The 22,374-nt window shown below is 34.2% G+C and overlaps 1 protein-coding gene across 9 annotated transcripts in view; it reads right to left on the bottom strand.

The window, feature by feature from the left end:
• The window catches only part of LOC145256414 (uncharacterized), a 98,943-nt gene extending 78,751 nt beyond the window's left edge, over window positions 1-20,192 (bottom strand). For 5 of the 9 annotated variants that reach the window (XM_080115282.1, XM_080115283.1, XM_080115290.1 and 2 more), the window contains exons 1-3: window positions 20,048-20,123; window positions 11,461-11,574; window positions 7,351-7,464 (exon numbers count right to left, since the gene is read on the bottom strand). In XM_080115282.1, the coding sequence (XP_079971408.1) occupies window positions 7,351-7,464; window positions 11,461-11,574; window positions 20,048-20,066 (247 nt within the window). In that variant the 5' untranslated portion in view covers window positions 20,067-20,123. Of the gene's footprint in view, window positions 1-7,350; window positions 7,465-11,460; window positions 11,575-20,047 lie in introns of all 9 variants that reach the window. The other 4 variants (XM_080115286.1, XM_080115288.1, XM_080115284.1 and 1 more) reach the window with 3 other exon arrangements.
• Between the last annotated feature and the right edge of the window lie 2,182 nt (window positions 20,193-22,374).

Below are 22,374 nucleotides of genomic sequence, written 5' to 3'. Positions count from 1 at the left end.
GGCCAGAGGAATAGTAGGCCAAAACTTGGTGAAACAACAACTATGACTGTTACCATCCCTTTATGGCCTCATTTCACTACAGACTGGAGGTCTCCCTCTAATGTTTCAGTCATTGCCTTAAATATGTATTTATTTGTTTTCCCCTCGTGTCTGTTATAGAACATGGTGTCATCAGCAAATATACCAATCTCAGAGACAATTTTATCAGGGAGGTAATTTATAAATATCAGGAATAATAAAGGTTCAAGAATCGACCCTTGAGGCACACCTGCATTTATATCATGTTGTTTTGACATATGACTATTGAGGACAACCAAGAAGGATTTGATTATATTAAATATATTCGTTCAGTAATACCATATGATTTAATTTTCATGAGAAGACCTTTGTGCTGTCAAAGGTCTTAGATTTACATCATATGTTGTATGTTATGCTAAGTTATTGTAATGATTTTAATCAAAATGAAATATACTTATCCAAATATATCTGTGTAATGTACTTTCAGAATATGTATATGTACGTTTTTGTTTTTTGTTTTTGATATATTTCATTTTTAAAGATGCCAGTCGTTCACACAGACCATACAATACTTTTGCATGCCCAATTTTTTTCAAAATGACATATCCATATCTATGTATCCTAGGTAATATAATTTTAAGAATATATATGGTAATGGAGAAGGTCTATCTTCAAAATCATACTGTTTGTGGATTTTCCTTTTTATGGATGTCTGGTGCAGTCTCCACAATATCATTGTGCAACCTTTGATCAGAATACAATATACTCATCCAGCTACATTGAGTTAAGTAGTTTCAGTATCTATATTGCTAGGGGTGGAGGCTATCTTCAAATCTCTTGCAGGAGTTTGTCACATAGTTACTTTTATGGATGTCCAGCTTAGTGTACTCCTTTTGATCAAAATGAAACATGCATATCTATTTACTCTGGTGAATGTAGTTCCAGATTATACTAGAGTCTATGTGCTTAGATTGCTTGTATAGTGTATATATATATATATATATATATATATATATATATATATATATATATATATATATATATATTTCATGATGTTTTTAGAGATACAAAATTTAAATATTGCAATTAGGAAAGGAAGACTTTTATGATTCATGATTAAAAGTAAATTTGTATATATACAAATATATATATATATATATCTTCTCTCCAAAAGGTGGGAATGAAGGGGAAGCAGGAGAGGAAAGAAAAAAAAATGGGGAGCCAGCTGACCGGTTTCGACCCTCGCTTCTCAAAGCTGTATCGAGGGAATTATTTTAAAATAAAGAATGAAAGCGATTAAAATAGCGTTTTGTTAAATTTACAGGGAAAAAAAAAAAAAAAAAAAAAAGTGGGAAAACGATTTAAATAAAACGGCGTTATGGACGAATACCCTAGAGATTAATCACGTTCAACCCCAGGAGGCATTCCCTTTGCTTGCAAAGAGAAGGTTTCCTGAGTCGAACGTGAATGGTCTCCAAGATCTTAAGATGGTATAATGAATGAGCACGACTAATAACGGTAAAAGAGTCCGTGCTAAAGTTTGCTGCACAAGACGGGTTTTTAAGCAAATGATCAGTAATTGAAGACCCGTATGTGTTAGTAACGACATCAGTTGCCCGGTAGGTTCCATTCCTAATTTTACTGGGTACATGTTGTTGAATTCTTCCATCTAATGTTAATGTCGTTCGACCCAAGTAGTTGGCACCGCAACCACATTTAAAATTGTAAATAACATTACTTTTATGGTGGGGGGGTAAAACGTCTTTTCGAGAAGATGGAAATAAAGTTCTCGTAGAGAAAACAACACGCACATTGGCAGCAAAATAACATCCATGAACTGCTGAACTTATTTGTTTGGCAAATTTCTCACTTACTCTACCTAACCAAGGCAGACGAAGATAAATTGGACATTTGGCTACTATATTCTCTTTCATTCGAGAGAATTCGGCCAATTTCTTTTGAATAGTTGACCTAATCACATCAAGGGGGTACCCATTTTTGGATAAAGTATCCGTAATTCTTTTCAATTCCTCATCTAATTTTGATTTGGAACAAATCATAAGGGCACGATGTGTTAGGGTCCAAATTAGATTTATCTTACGTTTTCTGGGGCAAAATGAATCCCAACGAGTGTACAAACCTGTAAACGTTGGTTTACGGTATATAGATGTTTGGTAACTAGATGGCGTTTTTGTTACCAATACATCAAGGAAGGCTATAGTTGAATTGCTCTCTCCCTCATAGGTGTACTTTAACGCGGGATGCATTCCATTGAGTAAGGAGAAAAAGGTGTTAGCTTCCGTTTGGTTATTAAATAAACAGAATGTGTCATCAACATATCGGAAGTACACCAATGGCTTTATGGGTCCAAATAATAAGCGCTCTTCATGGAACCCCACAAAAAATATTTGCCATGGTCGGTCCAAGTACTGACCCCATGGCAACACCATCTTTTTGCCGGTACATAATATTGTTGAAACTAAATTCCACAGATGTAGTGGCAAGTTTCATAAGTTCAATAAAGATGTGTTCAGGAATAGGAGGCGGTGATATCCGGCCACGATATAGAAAATCTGCACAAATATCTATAGTTTCCAAAACAGGGACACAAGTAAAAAGGTTGCTAATATCATAGGAGCACATAAATCTATTAACAATCTTAGACTTTTTAATAAAATCAGCAAAATAAAATGAATCTTTAAGACAATATTTACTATAATGTTGTAAAACAGGTTGTAAAATGTCAAAGATCCATTTTGAGACCTTGTGTTGCGATGACCCTACCATGGAGAGAATGGGCCTTAATGGGATATCCGCTTTATGGGTTTTAGGGAGACCATATAACCTTGGGCGGATAGATCCAGAGGGTCTTATCTCACTAGATACGTTCTTCGGAAGTACACCATTTTTGACCCACTTGACCAGTTTCTTTTGAAATTTGGTTTCCAAGGAGGCGGTTGAATCATGAGTTGCGACAGGGCCCAATTTTTCAAATTTGTCTTTATCATCTAGTATTATCGACATTTTGTCAACATACTCATGATGGTTCAATATAACCACCCCTGACCCTTTATCTGGTCTAGTAATAACTAATGATGGGTCTTGTCGCAGAGTTTTCATAACAGCCAAATGCTCCTTGCGCCATTTAAACTCAGAATGCGACACTGGTGTACTGGCATAACTGTGAGCAAGGTCATTCAATTTTGCCTTGAGATCCCTAGTTTTAGTTTCAGAGACTGGTGCAAGTCTCTCCGCTTGGGCATTTAGGATTTCAAACTCCGAAAACACCTCTTCTCGTTTGACACCGGGCACCGGAATACAAAAATCCAACCCATGATCAAGTACCATTAATTCTGAAGGTGACAAGTCATGGGAAGATAAATTCAGTACGTTACGTCCAATATTTGGGTTAGTAGTACACCCAAATTTTTTATATATTAAGTGTTGCAATTTGTTATTTGATTTAAGAACTAATTTTTTAATATCTCGTTCTTGTAAAATTGCAACATATCGTGCAAAGCGAACTTTATCAAAACACGAAAGAGTGCTCACAATGTCGTTACTAACACATACGGGTCTTCAATTACTGATCATTTGCTTAAAAACCCGTCTTGTGCAGCAAACTTTAGCACGGACTCTTTTACCATTATTAGTCGTGCTCATTCATTATACCATCTTAAGATCTTGGAGACCATTCACGTTCGACTCAGGAAACCTTCTCTTTGCAAGCAAAGGGAATGCCTCCTGGGGTTGAACGTGATTAATCTCTAGGGTATTCGTCCATAACGCCGTTTTATTTAAATCGTTTTCCCACTTTTTTTTTTCTTTTTTTTCCCCCCTGTAAATTTAATAAAACCCTATTTTAATCGCTTTCATTCTTTATTTTAAAATAATTCCCTCGATACAGCTTTGAGAAGCGAGGGTCGAAACCGGTCAGCTGGCTCCCCATTTTTTTTTCTTTCCTCTCCTGCTTCCCCTTCATTCCCACCTTTTGGAGAGAAGATATATATATATATATTTGTATATATACAAATTTACTTTTAATCATGAATCATAAAAGTCTTCCTTTCCTAATTGCAATATATATATATATATATATATATATATATATATATTATATATGGATCAAGTAAAGATTAGATACCCCGGTTGCAGAAGACAAAGATAGGTGCACATTTCAAGTGACACCGGTTGTTTTACCTTGACATTTCCGTTGGTTGTTTGTAAACACGTCAAATAACAGACATGGTCGTATGTTCACGAGCAAGATTTTTTAAAAATATATTTACAAAACTTTTTAAGATTTAAAAGAAAAAATATTTATTTACAAAACATTTTCTTTAATATTAAATATTTACAAAACTTTTAAGGATTAAAAAAAAAAAACTTTTCTGTTTACGCAAAACTTTTTAATGTAAAAACGAACGTATTTAAACAAAATATATTTAAATAAATGGGTGTCTTTCTGGGTGAGTTCTTTTTATATATTTACAGAACTTTTTAATAAAACTAATAATAATAACAATAATAACAATAATAATAATAATAATAATAATATAAATAAATAAATGGTAAATTTTTACGACGTGCCCCAGCATATTATAAACACTCCAACCTCCCTATATTACGAACAGCTTTCGGAATAACACCCCCAACCTCAAAAGCTGTAACATGGGGAGGTTGAGAGGTGTTTATTCCAAAAGCCGTTCTTAACATGGGGTGGTTGGGAGTGTTTATACTACGCTGGGGCAGGTCGTAAAATTATACCAAATAAATAAATAAACCGACGTTATAACTGAGAATTTCGGATGATGTCAATTAAAAAATACATAATTTAAAAAAATTTTTTATGAAATTATTATAACCAAACTTTTTAATGGTAGAAACAAATATAAAATAACTGACTTGTTCAGACTTTTACGACCAAGATTAATTTTTATGTACTGTGTGTGTGTGTGTGTGTGTGTGTGTGTATCTTTCTTTGTGCGTTTTTAATACAATTCAATATTTATTTAAAGTGCGATGTATGTAGGTGGTCACTGAAAGGAGAAATCCTTCTAGACCGAGGCAATTTTTATGCATAATAAAATCACAAGTATAAACAATCGAGATTTTAAAAAATATATTTTATTCACATATCTGTTATAACTTTTAGTTTTATAAAGATGAAGTGTAGTAGTACAATGTAAGGGTAATCGTTTTGGGGGGGGGGGTTACACAGTGATCACCACTTATCAAGGCCCGGAAGCCACTCAGGGATAAGGGTTATTGCAAGTACATTACGTTAGTGTGGAGATTTGATGAAGTGTTTAATTAAGGGGGCGGTTCATTAGGAATTTGTTAACATTGGACTTGAAGACATCCAAGTTGTAGTCCGGAGGGAAGCAGGCAGACGGAACAGAGTTCCACAGGCGTGCAGCTCCAAGAAAGAAGCTTTGCTCATGGAATCCGCGTTTTGATTTAGACACAGATATAGAGTGGGGGAAATTTTTCACAGTGGATTCAGCTAGACGGGTGTTTTTTGTGAAAGATTGGCGAGGGGGGACCAGAGATTGGAGTTCTGCCATGGAAATAATGATAAAACAAGGATAGGCTCGCAACATCTCCTTTGTGGGAAGAAAGAGAGAGCCTGTTTCCTCCGCTTGACTATAGGTGGCGTTACTGTCTGTCCACCCAGTTACGGAAGCACAAAATGTATATAATGGCACCCTTGAAATAAAAATAAATGTTTTTGTTATGTTTTTTTTTTGTTTTTGCAAACATATTTAAGGTTTTTTTCAAACATATTTAAGTTTTTTTTTTGTTTTTGCAAACATATTTAAGTTTTATTTTTCCAAACATTTACGTTTAGTTGCTTGTTTATTTTCAAAGCAATAACAGCAATAGTTGGTGCATTTTAGGCCAAAAAGCCGGTATTTTCAGACAGCCTGATGTGGTAGCGCCATATCATCTATAGTAGGATTTAAATAGTTTAATCGTTTTGCTATTTCATCTTGTATGACATCATACAAGAACTTCCCAATGTCTTCAAATAGATTTACTGGATTAAGTAATCCCTTTGATATGTCATCACTTTGTGATGTTGTAAAGAATCTTCTTCATCCTCATATTTTAGTAGGTGGTATTGTCCCTTTGTGACGTCATAAATACAAGGACAAACAAGATGATAAGATTGAAAGAGTTTCCGTAGTATATAGATAGGGTTAAGGAAGTTTATCTTCAAAACCCGACGCAAATTTTATGATGCCTTTCCTTTTTGGAATGAATGCAGATTCCAAAATATTATAAGCAACCTCATTGTCCAAACTCTGGTTAACATAGATTCCATATCATATATTCTGAAACTATCTCCAAAACTCTAGGTTAAGTTTGTGACATATTTTCTTTTCATAAATGCCTAGAAAAGATGCAGACATTATGGTATCATTGTACTCACTTTGCTATAAAAGAAACATTCTTATGCAAGTACTTTGTATAATGTAGTTTCAGAACAAAAATCCTAGGAAGGGTTTATGGGGTAAGCTGATTTACACATTTTAAGAATAGAGTTATCCAGAAACAATAAATACAGCTACATCTAAATGTTGTGACAACGATTCATGGCAGTTATGTGTCCTTCTGTAACATACACCTTTTGTTAATTATATTACTGTATTTTTCTAAGTTATTACTGTCCTGCAAGGTCATAACAGGTTTATGATGTTATTTTTTATGGATGTCCAGTGCAAACACTGATCCTAGAATAATGTTTTATTTCCTTTGTTCAAAAATAAATATATACTCAGTACTCTGATTAATGTCACTTCAGTATATTTTTGCTTATGAGGGTTATCTCCAGATCTCCATATATTGTGACATATTATCTTCATATAAACATCCGCATTATAGCAGATGCCATAATATAATTGTCGGTCATCTGGCATCATCTCTTCCTTTCTTAAAGTGGATCGATTTATTGCTGGTGCTATGAAGTTTCCTCACTTGTGATATTATTGTTCATATCTAATGACCCAGTTAGACTTCCCGCAAATTCCTAAACAATCTTATGTGACAATTACTTTCTTTTCAAGTCCCCCTTCTCTTTCTCTCTCTCTTGCATTAATAAACAAAGTTGCTACCGTTCTCAATTGTCAATTTTTCTAGTTTATTCAAGTACTTGATCTTTTAGTTCTATGGTCTTTCCTAGGAGATCAGGAGTCACCACCCACGTCCAACATGTGATTCTATTCAGGTTCTTACTCTTTTACATGCACAAACTGTTGGCATCCTAGACAATCGCCTTGTTCTCTTAATGAGTATTACTGGACCGTATGTATAACCAAACAAAATTACCTTGTGTTCCATCAGTGCTTTTGCAGATATTCTTCTCATCAGCAGGTTGAATAGCTTCAGTTGGGATTTCCTCAATTGGATGTGGAGGTGTAACTGCTACAGACATTTTGCTTCCTGTAACATACGAATTGTTGCTATAAATTGGCATATATGACACAATATTACAAGAATTGCAGAATAAAACTTGCTCTCTTTCTCTATACTATTATTAATTAAACTAAAGAAATAATTTTTCTTCTTTTTTCTGATTTAGATTTTTTTTAAATGATGTGTGTAGTGAAGTTGGTCAATGAATCTGCTTGACTATAAGAGAGAATCTACATAAAACTGTCACTAAGAATAGCAAGAAAGAAGCTTAACAATGATAATCTTTTATTTCATAAGAATGGCAAGCAATAAAATCCCAATTGTTTTCTGAGGATTCCAGTTTTGTCAATACTTAACTGCAATATTTTGCTGTGAGTGTAAAAACTTGGAAGTGAAATGGCAACAAAGAAACGGGAAAAGAAAATGAAATAACAGATTTATTTTCGGTTACAATTTGATGAGAAATGATAACAATCTCCACTATGGTGTGTCCAATAAATGTTGGTTACGGCCAAAAGAATAAAGTTCATGCCAATGAAACAAGAAATTAACAAACAATCATAAAATATTCACACTTTTTATGAAATGCAAGTAGATAATATTGCAAATCAAAAAAAAACTCAGACAAGAACAGATGACTGCAACAGATTAAATTCAATTAAGGTTAATTGAAGGTTTCTGCAATGCATCACACTGATATAAAATAATGTAACAACTATAAATAGGAAATATGTCTTTAAATAATTGTATTGACTTTATACAACAGCAAGAATTAATACAGAAATTCAACCGGTATAAATGTTGGTTTTGTGGACATCAACACAAAATAACAAGGGAAAAATTTGCAGTATTTTGAAAAATTACATAAAAAGGATCATTTTTAAGCAGTATACAAATTCAAATAGAAAAGTAATGACAGTTGAAGAAAACAAAACCAATATGGACGTTTTTTTTCATTAAAAATTAAAAACAAGAATGCAAAAATAATTATCAAAATCATAAGGTATATGAAAAGTCAAAATCAACAACTTCAATTTTTATATGCAAATTTATACTAGTAGTAAGGTCACGCTTAATCCCCCCATCCTATAAAAAACAATTGGAGAATCTATTGAAAACCCAATTTACAAAAGAGCAATTAACAACTTTGCTAATTTTATAGCTTTTTTTTTATATAAAAACTTTAATGTGCTTTGAAAGTTTCTTAAAAATTAAATGATAACTTTGAAGTAATACCTATAATTGGCATAATTTGTAAAAAAGAACCACAGACTTGTTGGAAATGATGTTTTTAACATAAATTTTTATCAAATCAACGATATAAAAATGTAAAACAAAAAACTATGAAACAAAAATTAAAATTAAAAGAAAATGTTACTTCTTTTATTTTGAGGCATTAAAATTATTGATGCATTTGTTGCCATCAGTAGTAGCAAAATGATAAAAATTAGCAGAACAAAACCTTCTCGTACATTTTTCACTTGGGGTGTGGTCATAGTCATGGTCATGATTGCGACATTCACCTTGAGTCTGTTGGATTAGCTCTTTCCAACAAGTTCATCACAACAGGAACACTTGCTGACCAGGTACAGCGATCCAAGGCTGCATCCATTATGGATGCAAGCTATTTGTGGTTCCAGTGATGGATCCCGTAAAGGTGAGGACACAGAATCAGTTCAGCATCCTGCTCCATTGTTCTAAACCAGTGTTTTAGTTGGCCACTGCAACGTTTCTTCCAGCCTAATAGTGGTGCTGAGTTGATTATTTCATGGATGAAGTCATCTTGGTGTCGATGAAGGGTGTGACTGAACTAACAAAGGCATCTGGCAAGGAGAGATCTTTGAAGGGAGTGGGTTTTGCTGCGAGTTTGAACTGTATTGTTTGAGATAAACTGCTGCCAGCAGACATGGAGGATGCAACATAAAGCAGAGATGGTCAAATACCTCTGGTTTGTGTAGGTCACTTACTCATATAGGCAAAGTCTGGCAGCCATAAGGAGAATGGTACAGACAAGGGCCTGGTAGATTCTGACTTTGGTGTTCAACCTTATTTCTTTTGGAGACAAAAGCAAAGTCAACAGAAACCAATCTGAGCATTGCTGATGCAGTTGAGGATGTTCTCTTTCTCTTGGTCTGTTACAGTGATGATGGAGCCAAGGTATTTGAACCAATTGACCTTTTCAAGGGTTTTCATGTCAAGGACAACTGGCTGTTCTTCATTTGGAAGGAGACTTCCCATCAGTATCTTTTATCTTATTGACATTTATCTTCATGCCAATGTTTGAAGTATAAGATTGCATCTCGTCAATAACCAATTGAATGTCAGCAAAGCTTTCACCCAATATGGCGATATCATCAATATCATTTGATATTTGTAGACCATCACTTACACCAAGAAAGTTAACCAGAACGTATGATGTGATCCAATCAATTAAAGGGCATAAGTGAGAGAACGCATCTTTGTTGGACACTAGAGTTAATGTCAAAGACGCATGACTTTTAACCATACACACAGACTTTAGTACAAGTGGAGAGACAGCAGGCTTTAATTAGGGCAAGCACTTTGGGAGCACACCATCGGCATGCATGTCCTTCCAAAATGCTCCACGGTCAACTGATTCAAATGCAGTGGAAAAGTCAATGAAGCAAACGATAACCTTTTGCCGGTAATTCCGGAAATGCTCAAGTATTCTTTGGAGAGTAAAAATCTGGTTAGTATGTCCTCAGCCTAGGCAAAATCTACATTGGTTTGGTCTTGTCCATGTCTCTCTTTGTTTACGGAAGCATTTCAACAGGATAGTAGCAAAGATTTTTGCACTGATATCAATAAAGCTGATACTATGATTACTGCAACAGCGTTCATCACTTTTCTTGTAAAAGGGAAGCAAAATGGAATTGCTCTAGTCTTGAGGGAATTTTTTGGTTTCCCAGACATAGGTAAAATTTGATGGAGAATTGGAACCAATGTCTGACGATTTCAGATGAAAGACCATCTTCTCTTGTTGCCTTATTATTTTTCAATTTTTGATGGCACCAGAATTTCATCAGTGGTGGTGGGGGGGGTGATGATGGAGTCATAAACTGCAGAAGGAACAATTGGAATCTGAGGGATTCAACTGGAATGGTTAAGCAATGAGGTGAACTCGAACATTGGAGGCGCTCATCAAGATTTGTGATAGGCTCAAATTGTTGATTGAAGATAATTTTGCTGGTGCCTCTGAATGGTTTCATGGTCAATCAAAGAATATTGTATAGTTTTCTTGTATCACCTACTGACGAGGCTTGCTTTATGTTTTGAGCAATTTTCTACCAGTAAATGTTGTGATCAGCTCTTGCAGAGCAGGTGGTTTCACAATGCAATTGGCAGAAGTCGTCAGAGTTTAAACATTGAGCATGTTTTGTTAAGTTTGCAAACTGAATTGTGCAGCCTACTATCAAATCTTTCACATGTCTTATGTGTTGCTTCATCAACATTGCTTTTGAAGGATTGCCACAGGTCCTCAACAGGAGAATATCACTTTTTACAATTGATTTTTCCAAGTACTCTAATGACTACATCACAGGTCAATTGTAAAAAGTCATATTCTCCTGAAAGCTGAAGGTTCAATCCTCAGTGTGGGCGATCAAAAAATACAATTGCAAATTAGTTAGGACCTCTATCCAATCATGGTTGACGGAACAACAGCAAGCATGCTGCCCCCATGAAGTAAATAAAGGATTCCGCTCAAAATTCCATCCAAATTCCTGAGTTCGACGGAAATATTCCTAACTTCAACAAGATACACCTGAAGAAGATCGGCGGTTACATTGACTGAAACGTTGTGAAAATCACACTCCAGATGAGAACAGTAGTACGATGAATCCAAATAATACGAATAACCAATCTTCATCTCAAAAATTCAGAAACGTCATATAAATTCTTTGTTTAGAATTGGTGTCAAATAGAAATGTTAGGAAAACTTGACAACTTCCAAGTTCTTCTAACAACTATCAACAGATGATGTGTATAATCAAACAAAATTACCTTGTATTCCATCACCGCTTTCACATGTATTCTTCTCACTGACAGGCTGAATATTTTCAGTTGGAATTCCCTCAATTGGATGTGGAGTTGTAACTGCTACAGACATTTTGCTTCCTAGAACATATGAAATTTATGAGTGTAAACATGGCCTACTATAATAATATGTATAGTAGACCATGGTGTACACAATTTTATTTGGAAAATACAAACATATTTTACATAATAAAATGTTGCATATAATCTGAGTTGTTCAACACAGAATTCCAGCATCCAGTTTATTAGTTTAAAAGACATTGTTTTGGGATACAGCAATTCATCTTTTTAATAGGCTTTGTTCTTCCAGTATTTTCATCACTAAATTCCACGATTAAATGGATGCATTTTTCAAATATCTGTCTTGTTAATTTCAGATTTAACTCCTCCCCCTCCTCTTGATATTTCTTGATGATTAAAGATGTTTAGTTCAGCCATCATTAAATTCCTTCAATCTCTTCACCTAGTATCTTCTTCTGACCTATCTTCTAATATCGTTTTTACTTATCTTAGGCAATTTATTTAAATTGGTTACACAATGACCCAACTTTTCAATTTCTTCCATCTTTCCATTAGATCTGCTTTCTTACCTGTTATTAGTGTCATATAAACTAGTACTATCAGTTTCGTGGTCAAGCTCTCAGCAATTTAACTGGTAACCCTATTGTCTGGCGAGGTGAGTGTAACACAGCAACATTAATAACAAGAGTTGTCAAAGAATGGATGAGCACAGTTGAAGATAATAATCATCAATAAAAATTATGATGCGCTGTAGAAAGTGAACCATCATAATGATGGTTCACTTTCTACAGCATCATAATTTTTATTTTCCACTACTTTATCCTTTAGTCCTAACATTCCATGAGTAATATTTCTATTAAAGAGAAAAGAATTGCTGTTCTCTCGATCTTGGCTTGATTGTTCTTTTGAGTAAATAGTAGGTGGAAATGTTGTGTTGTTTTTTGGGGTTTTTTTTTTTTTTTTTTTTTTTGCTATGTCACTAATATTAGTGCTAAATAATTCAAAGGCATTAATCATGGAGTAACACCTAAAGAGTCTGTCCTATTAGCAGGTGTATAATACCAAGGCTGCTGTATTGCCAATTTGTGAATGGAGTTCGGATCTAGCAGTAGTTTCCAGAGGAGCTTCTTGATGCCATGTTAGTAAGAATTGCTATATTTTTTCTTCCTTCAATGACTTTTAAAGTTTATTTACTCATTCTCTTCATGATCTGCTTTCAACTCTTCTACTGACGTGTTCCACATATTTCTATAATGACAGGTTCACAAAAAAATTAAGTTCTTAACTCTTGCTTGCATCCCTACTACCAAGTTTCCTGTACCAATATTACGAATCTGTATTCCAACTTTCCAGAGGTTAAAATCCATCCACATAAGATCAAACATGTGAAACTGGCAATGTTGGATGGATTTCTGTTGATTGACAAGATTTCACATTATTCTAACATGACTTCTAAATATGATCGATCTACAAGATCGCCATGGTTATAGAATTTATGCTCACATTAACGATAGTTTTCCAATGTGATCTCAAATCTCTTTACATGTTTCTGTGTTGTTCTTATTCACAAAAGATATTTTATCAATGAAATTATTGTGATTGAGTGAAACTCTAAAAAAAATTGACAAAATCCTGTTTCTTTATTGTTCTGCTTCCATTCATATCTGCGTTGATTTTAATGTTCACAATGTAAAATGCCTAATCTGTTCCAACAAAACAAAGGATCTAATAAATTTATTCGCGTGCCTGATACTAACATTTTTCAATTCTTCTTGATCTTTTTCGATCAACTTTCCCAGAACAATGCACACTTACTGTTCTATCTCTTCTGTGATCTTCTAATTACTTAATTGTCTCCATTAATATCAATTCTAAGTTCAGGGAGCCATTTGATATCCCTTTGCAAAATATACCAACACTCAAAGGCTGTTTGTGACAGCTTTAGGTATTTCATCTCTGAAATTCCTTTGAGTTTTACTTTCAGAAAGAATATGTAGCAGTAGTCGTAGCTATAACAACTTCAGAATAATGATGTCTAAATATTTTGATATTCGCTTGATTTAAATGCTTGGTACTGATTGAATCAAAATGCACAAATTCGATTGATTGCTTATATCAGAGTTTAGCCAATCAAAAACAATCTCCCTGAGAAGTAGGCATCTGTTTCTAAATCCTATATAAAGAATCACATTCATGCTTTACATAGTCCACCAAGAAGGCCACGTTGCCTAATGATTTATTGTTACTCTGAACTCTACCAACGCTACTACTTGGTATGTAAACTAATGTTGTCATTAATCTCTTGTTACAGATATCAGCACAGAAACTAAACGTCTTAAGATGATGGCAATTCAACACATGGAATTATTTCCTGATATAAACATGAACTCTATCAGTCTAATGAACTTTCTACTCTAACCTGAGTATGTAAGGACATAACAGTGATTCATAATAAATTTTTCTTGTCTGAACTTTCGAACTTTTGATAAACTTTCTTTGTCAAGACATATGAATATTTTACTTTATCTTTACTAATCCATTTTTACGATGTGTTGAATGAAAATATGAAATAAAGTTGATAAAAATATGTTAGAAGGAAATTTGCAATTGAATTAACTTTTGATCAAATTGACTTATTTCTATATGTCCCTATGCTATTGTTCACAGAAACCACAAATTCAATTGCTATTCAACTAGAACATTTTTTTTAATCCTAATACAAATACTATTGTCTATCTCTATTTATGAAATCATCTCATTAGATATTGTGTGCCTGTGTGTGAAATAACTTTTTAATCATTAGTTTTAAAAGATGTATTAAAAATGACTCATAAATTAAGCTTCACATTCCAGAAGATGGTGTGGCATTAAGGTAAGGATTAAACTAGTTCACAACAAATTTATGGTCTAAGTTTTTTGTTATCTGATTAAAGACAATCTTGATGTGCTGAATCCAAAAGTAACATTGGATTTTGCCTTTTTAGGTCAATTTTCTGTAATAAGCCACTCATTTGTTGTTGACATGTTTTTACATATATGGATATTTTTTATTTATATGAAACAATTTTATTTTGAAACAAATAAACTCTAAAGGTTTGTTTGTACCTATTCATGACTTACTATCTTTATTTAAGATATAAATAAAACGGCTTTAACCAGAAGAATTTGGCAAAGAAGAAGCCCTTTTAAATAGTATATTTTGTTACATCAGTGAAAAATACACGATTGTTCATGATAGGAAACCAGTGAAAAGTTTTATAAAATGTGCTTATTATGCATAATTTGGTATTAAGAAGTGATGAGGATTAAGCTTGGGTATCATACATGGTATGTAAGGTATGCACCGAGTATATATGTCAATAGATCAAAGGCAAGTAGAGTTGCCTGCAGTTTGAAATTCTTATGGTTTGGAAAGAGTTGAAAAATCATGACACTTAGTGCTACTTTTATAATATTGATCTAATTAGAATCAACAGCATAAAATGTCTTGATCTTGAGTCAGCATGTCTTTCTGTGATGAAATTTCAGTTCCTGTCTAAAAACTTTTCTGACATTAATGACGAAGATTCCTATAGTGGTCAAGAAAATGAAAAAAATAAAAAAGTGATTAACAATGATAGTCCACCCCCAAAAAGATGAGCCAAATGATCTTATTCACAATCTCATCTTGTCAAAGTCCAGATTGAAGAAGAAAAAAAACTATTCTTTGACACAAGAGACATCTAAGATTATTTCTGTTTTTTCTTTGAAGAGAAAGACTTTATGTCCTGTATAACTGTTGTTCAGTTTCTGCACAAGATTGGAGACTGTTCATCGACAACAACAACCGATTGCTGAAATGTGTTCTGTTGCACAACATGTTTGCCTTCATATACGTTGTTGTTCATATATGTTGTTGTTCATATACGTTGTTGTTCATTCGACAACATTGCATGGGAAAATAGTATGAAGTAATGAAATATGTACCAACAAAAATTTGTTGTGATCAACATGGATGACTTATTTGTGTTGATATTGTGAAAATGGTGAATTCAGCAGTCTGACTTCACCTCATAGCCATGTTTTCTGTGCATACTGGAGAGTAGGGACACTGCTCAGCATTAGGCAAAGAAATACTGGGCTGCGTGAGAATTGTTGCCTTGCAGATTAGACATTTCACTAAAACTCTGAACAAGAATGGTAACTACATCACTTACTCATGCAAAGCATTTCTAAGTGTAACAATAAAGAAGTTAAAAACTGGCATCTTTGATGATTCTCAAATATGAAAACTCATCACAGATTCTGAGTTCGGAAATTAAATGAACAAAAGAAGATTAGATGTATGGAAGGTTTTTGTTCCGGTCTGTAAAAATTTCTTATATGGATTAGTTTCTTGAAAAGCTGGGATTGATAAGCAATGAAAGAGATGGAGATCAGACACCAGGGATGTTGGGATGATGGCATATCACTGTGGAACTCTCAAGAGAGATCTCCTTTTTGGTGAGCATTCTATGAGTTATGATAAACAGAAATTTGTTGCAAGGGTTGATGTTGATAATTGGTCTTACAACAAAGAAAGGAGATACAGACATCAATAATAGAAACAAGAAAAATGAACGCATGTATGCAGCAAAATATAAAAAGGTGGTATTGATTTCAAACAAATAAATATGTGACCGTTAAGAAGAGTTCATAATTCAGCGAGTTAATATGAACAGTGATGGAACATTTAGAAACAAGTGGCCGTAGTTGTTGCCATGATAATAATTGTGATCGCAATCATTGTTAACACGCTGTAGAAGTAGGGGGTAAATTTGCTGCTATTGACTGTCATCATCCTAATGAACATGCAGTTTCATCCAGTAGGGATTCAAGAGAGAAACATTGTTTCTGGATTTCTTAATGGCACATCAACGGTAAGCTCTGTCGACCAAGCAGGAAATACGGACCTCAGGCCAGCTTCACTTAGAAAAGGACAAACTTCAGGTGACACCATTTTAACCTTTACCTTGGTATGTTTGAGCGGTTTTCGTGACCAAGAGAGCCATTTTTATATATTTACACAATTTTAATTACTCTTTGGGTTGATATTTTTATTAAAAAATAAATAAAAATTTCTTGAAACTATTTTAACCAAAATATTTTTATTATGTTTTGAACAAATATCACATTTAAAATTGTTGTAAGTGAATTGCGGATTTTCGTATTCAAGATTTATTTTTTTTATGCATAGTTCTTTTTTATTATGTATAGTTCTTTTTTTATGTATAGTTCTTTTTTTATGTATAGTTCTTTTTTTTCTGTATTTAATATAAATCAATATTTACTTAGTTATTCTTCAAAACATTAACTTTAGCAGCAATACAAGTAAAACTTTTAAATTTTCGAGTGGATTTTCGTGGCACAGAGTGCATTTATATATTTACAAAATGTTTTAATTTTCGGGCGGATTTTTGCAAATTGATATTTTTATTAAAAATATATAATAATAAAAACGAGTTCTATTATTTAGTTGCGACCAAGATTGATTTTTTTTATGGCGATTGCATTTATTTACAAATTTTTTGCCTTTGTTTTACTTTGGCATCCCTGTTGTTCTGCGAGACTGTGAACATGGCGGTGTATGCGAAAAAATCAGATGTCTGATATTTTCTTGGATGTCTATTAAGCAACTGTACCCTTTTGTGTTTGTCCATATTGATGAGTGTATAGCTTTTCTAACACCTTTCTCTTTTACCCACCCTTTCATTTACATGTTAATGAAGATGAACCAATAAATTTGCTTTGAATATTAGAAATGGACTTCATCATCATATATTTTGATACTTATGCAGAATAGGAAATGCGTTAGCATATTCCATGCAGAAGGTGTCAAAACACTTAGTCAATGAAAATCGCATCAGCCGACAATTGGCAAATGTGATAACAAAAAAATATTGTAGAAAACTGAATAAATTCTTAAAAATTGTCTAAAGTCATCAACATGAATCTAGTAAAGTTGGGACAGATGCTGAGTCACTGGCAGAAAATATTGAATTTTGTCAAAAATGGAAACATCTGCAAACAAAACACTAACCCTAATAGAAGTACAACTTAACCCTAAAAAACAATCATTAAAAAAAAAAAATTGCCATAAAAAATAGTTATTCATGAAACATACCATACAATTATTGCTTTTTCTTTCTTGATTTGAATTTTTTCTTTTAAGTTTCTTAAAATGTTTCATCGTTTTTTTCTTTCGTAACAATAAAAATAATATTTTTTTCATTGAAAAATTTGGTCAGTGTTTTTTCAGAATAAAAAAGGAAACAAATTTTTGTGCAGCACCTTCTGGCAGTTTATGTAATTTGGCCCAAAATATGCAGACGATGATGCGGCCCTTATCCTGCATAAGTATGCATATTTCCATATCTTTACTTCAGTACAAATTCAGTATCAATATCTGGTAACACCATATCCCATCATCTGCCAGTTTATCTAAGCAGTCGGAAGATATCAAAGCAATTATCCTATCGGCTGGCAGAAGACACTAAATTTCAGTGAAAAGCATGAAATTCATTAAACCAAGAAAACATTTTTAGTTCCCCGACAAAAGGAGGGTAGACCTGTAAATTCATCATTGTCCGTTCGTCTGTCTGCACTTTTCTCAATAACTATGCCTTGGAATTTTTTGAAATTTTGCACAAACATTAAACATGATATGAGTAAAAAAGGAAAAAACAAAATGGATTTTCCGGGAAAACTCCGGTTGCCTCTAGGAGTGCCTTTCGGGTTAAAATTGCTAAAATTGACACTTTCGTGTTAATAAAAAAAAATTGATGCCTTGGATTTCTATAAAACTTTCTGAAAAGTTGTAACTGATTTCTATATAATTTTGTTTGTCTATACTTTGCGATAACTCTTGGGTGTGCCCCAGGGGTTCTTATACGGTTAATAAAAACACTCGATTTTTGGGACTATTTTACTATATTTGTCCAAAAATTTTCTGTGTATGTCTATTTAGCAGTTTTGCATGGTGCTGAACTCAAATTTAAATCTGTTAAGGCTTTGGGGAATTTTGGGGTTAAATAGGGGGGGGGCAAATGATGGACTTAGTCATTTCTTTTTTTGCATGGTGCAGAACTTAAATTTACATATGTTAAGGCCTAAAACTGGACCGTCTGTTCATTTTCACCAGAATTTGATGTCTTCTGGGTACTTTTGGGGGTAAATTGGAGGGGGGGGCAATGCTGAACTTAGTCATTTTTTATGCCTCGTTCACTGTGCAGTCAACATAACATTTCCGTCTTGCTTCATGTTAACAAAGCTATTCTTAACAGGGAAGGACACCAAATTTTGAATTAATCGTCTGGCAGTTTTTGTGTTGGCTATTTTCTGGTTGCTTATGTAACCTGCCAGAAGATGCCGCCATGAAATTGATAATGATTAGGTTGTAAACTGGATAAATACCTTCACTTGAAGACTTTTGGTCAACCACAAATTTTCTTATTTTATTTCTTCAGTGACACTGTACCAACTTTCGTTAACCTACACTCACCATTGTAGCTACCATAAATAATGTTCGCTATTGTTTATAAAGAGTTTTGTTTTCCTTTCATTTGTTATAAAAATATTATAGGTGTTTGTTTGGGTCCTTATGCAGAATACAGACTGTGCTGAAATAATAACATTATCATTTAGAAACGTATTCTTAACATGGAGAAGGGGTCGTGTTTAACTATTCTGTGCTTTCGCTTTTTTTATTATCTTTTGTTTAAGTTAATAAACTTAAACAAAAGATAATAAAAAAATAAAAAATAAAAATAAAACGTAGTAGGAAGCAGTTCTTTTTCCAAATACAGTTGGACCCCAGGATGCGGTGGGTGGCCCTAGGAGATGGCTTTTCAGGTTACGATATAGAATACGATGTTTACCGTCCCCTAGTTACGGTATTTGACCCGCCTTATGGTGTTGTGTATTGTACTTTGTTTTGTTACTAATTTTTAATGCAGGAGTTCTACTGTAGAAGAAAAAGTAAGCGATATTCTTTATCCGAAAATAGGTATAAATCAGAAATCTACGAACATAAACTGGAGAAGGAATCGAGTTTTCCAAATGTTTGCTTGCACAATTTATTGTCTATATATCTTATTTTATAATTTGTCGGCGAACTCAGAATAACTATTCTACATTCGCACAAAAAAAAAAGCATAAATAAAAAAGAAATCCTCCAAATAGACAGGATCGCAACATTCCTACTTCCACAGCTTAATACTTAATCCAAAGAAACTATGAAGAAAAGTATTGTATTTGATTGTGCGTTCAACTCGAAACTTACAAAAATTACAGATGATACAGAAGAGGGGGGGGAGGAACTACGTAAACAAAATTCTCAAATAAACGACATATATTGTTTTTGTTTGTTTATCGGTCAGCAATTTTCTAAAGGTTAATAGAAGAAGCGGACGATCTTTAATTCATATTTTCAATATTTAAAAATTGTGAATTAATTCGAGTTAGAAATTACTTTCTTTCATTTGTTAAAGACTTCAAAAATAGTATGAATGCTTACGCCATAAAAGCATCGTCATTAACTCACCCGTGCGCCGTGCGGTGCCTCTTCAACTTTCGTAGTTTAAAGTAGCGTCATAGCAACAAAGCCGTTGTTAGGGAAAGTGAGTATAAAATGAGGAATATGTTTCGTTGTCGAAACGCAATTATATACATTTATAAAAACAAACTTTATAATACAGATAAACGACTTGCCATTTTAAACCATTTTTGCCATAAATGCTCTGATTGTCACAAGACAATTTAGATTACTTTCCCTAAAAAACAATAAAAAAAACAGGTAGTTTATATTACTGTTTACTTGTTATAACGTTTCGGATTTCGCCTTGGCCTTTAATTCCGTGTGTATTTATATTTACTGCATTCACGCAATCAACGCTAACTTTTTGAATGTTGTAAGTTATTTAAATTAAAATTATTTAAAAAAAAAAAAAAAAAAATCAACTACAGAGAATTAAAGAATTTATTTTTCGCTGCTTTTAAACTTTCTCGGTTTCTTTTGGGGGGGGCCTGAACGCGCCCCCCCCCATCATTTTCCGGTATTCTGCAGTTGGTATTTTTTACGACCTAAACAACCCCCCGCCAACCTCCCTGTGTTAAAAACGGCTATCGAAATAAACACCCTCAACCTCGAAAACTATACTACATACTAAAGCTTCTTAGCCTTCGGGCCGGGATTAAAGTATCTGCCGGGCCGGGATCATTGTAGTATCTGTTCCGGCAGATACTACAAGCAAAGACCATTTGTGGAGGAAACCCTTCCCTTGATACCAATTGTCACTATCCAGCCAGCTCCCCTACTCCCCGGGGAGTTGGTCCCCATTTCCCCTTCACTCCTCGCATTAAAAATCGGCATTGTGCCTAATTTGCTCAGTGGAGGAGCAAATAAATACCCTACATACTAAAACAATGTTTTAAAAACATACTATAAAAGGGTTTGTTTTACTGTACACATAGATTCGAAAACGTTGTCAAAAAACAAATATATAACAAATAAATGTTATCAAAGGCAAGATAAGTTACTTTTCTACCCAACTGGATAATTTTTTTAGTGTTTTTATTTAATGTAACATGTTTATTCAGTTCGACAAACATACAGTGTTTACCGATGTTTTGGAAAATTCAAAATGGCGCCGAAGTCCGAACTCTCTGCTGAACACGGTATTTTGGGAAAATGAGTTAAAAAACGTGTTTTTCTGCTGTAAAATAAAAACTACTCGATCAAATTAAATGCATTTTTTTCAGGAGAGCTCCAGTCCAAACCAGATATGTACAATATAACCTTTTTTCGATATTTTCATTTTTTAATATCTTGACTCGTTTACAAGTAAAAAAAGAAAATCAACGCGGCCTTGTTTTTAAAAACAAGTTACTAGTTTTCATTTTCGATTTTCCAAAATGTTATTTATTTATTTATTTATTGGTGGGTGGGGGGCATCTTGGAACAAGCCATATTTGTTTCGGACTTGGAACAAGAGAATTAGTTTGGAAAGCTTGTGGGAAATGTGGCTCGGCAGGATAACCAATTTGCAATCTGATCTGTCAACATTAAAGATCATGATTGCACCTATTTACAATGCCTCCCCACGGGACAGAGTTAGACACCAGGGTCGTTTTTTAACGTGGAGAAAGGGTACAAAAATAAAAATTGTCTCAGTCGTGAAGGATTTCTCCTCCACCGAAAGAGAACAAGAAATAGAAGTGCAGCATCTGAAGAACAGATGGTATTTATTTGCTCCCCCACCGAGCAAATTAGGCACGAGGCCGATTTTTAATGTGAGGAGTGAAGGGGAAATGGGGACCAACTCCCCGGGGAGTAGGGGAGCTGGATAGTGACAATTGGTATGAAGGGTTGCCCCTACATTGACCAAGGTCTTATATGTGGGATTGCCCCCACATATGGTCTTTGCTTGCAGTATCTGCCGGAACAGATGGTATTTATTTGCTCCCCCACCGAGCAAATTAGGCACAAGGCCGATTTTTAATGTGAGGAGTGAAGGGGAAATGGGGACCAACTCCCCGGGGAGTAGGGGAGCTGGATAGTGACAATTGGTATGAAGGGTTGCCCCTACATTGACCAAGGTCTTATATGTGGGGTCGCCCCCACATATCGTCTTTGCTTGCAGTATCTGCCGGAACAGATGGTATTTATTTGCTCCCCCACCGAGCAAATTAGGCACAAGGCCGATTTTTAATGTGAGGAGTGAAGGGGAAATGGGGACCAACTCCCCGGGGAGTAGGGGAGCTGGATAGTGACAATTGGTATGAAGGGTTGCCCCTACATTGACCAAGGTCTTATATGTGGGGTCGCCCCCACATATGGTCTTT

This window comes from Euprymna scolopes, chromosome 32 (genome assembly GCF_053919585.1).
Source record: "Euprymna scolopes isolate OS-2025 chromosome 32, ASM5391958v1, whole genome shotgun sequence".
Classification (NCBI taxonomy): Eukaryota; Metazoa; Mollusca; class Cephalopoda; order Sepiida; family Sepiolidae; genus Euprymna; species Euprymna scolopes.
This window is presented reverse-complemented; position numbering and strand designations above follow the sequence as displayed.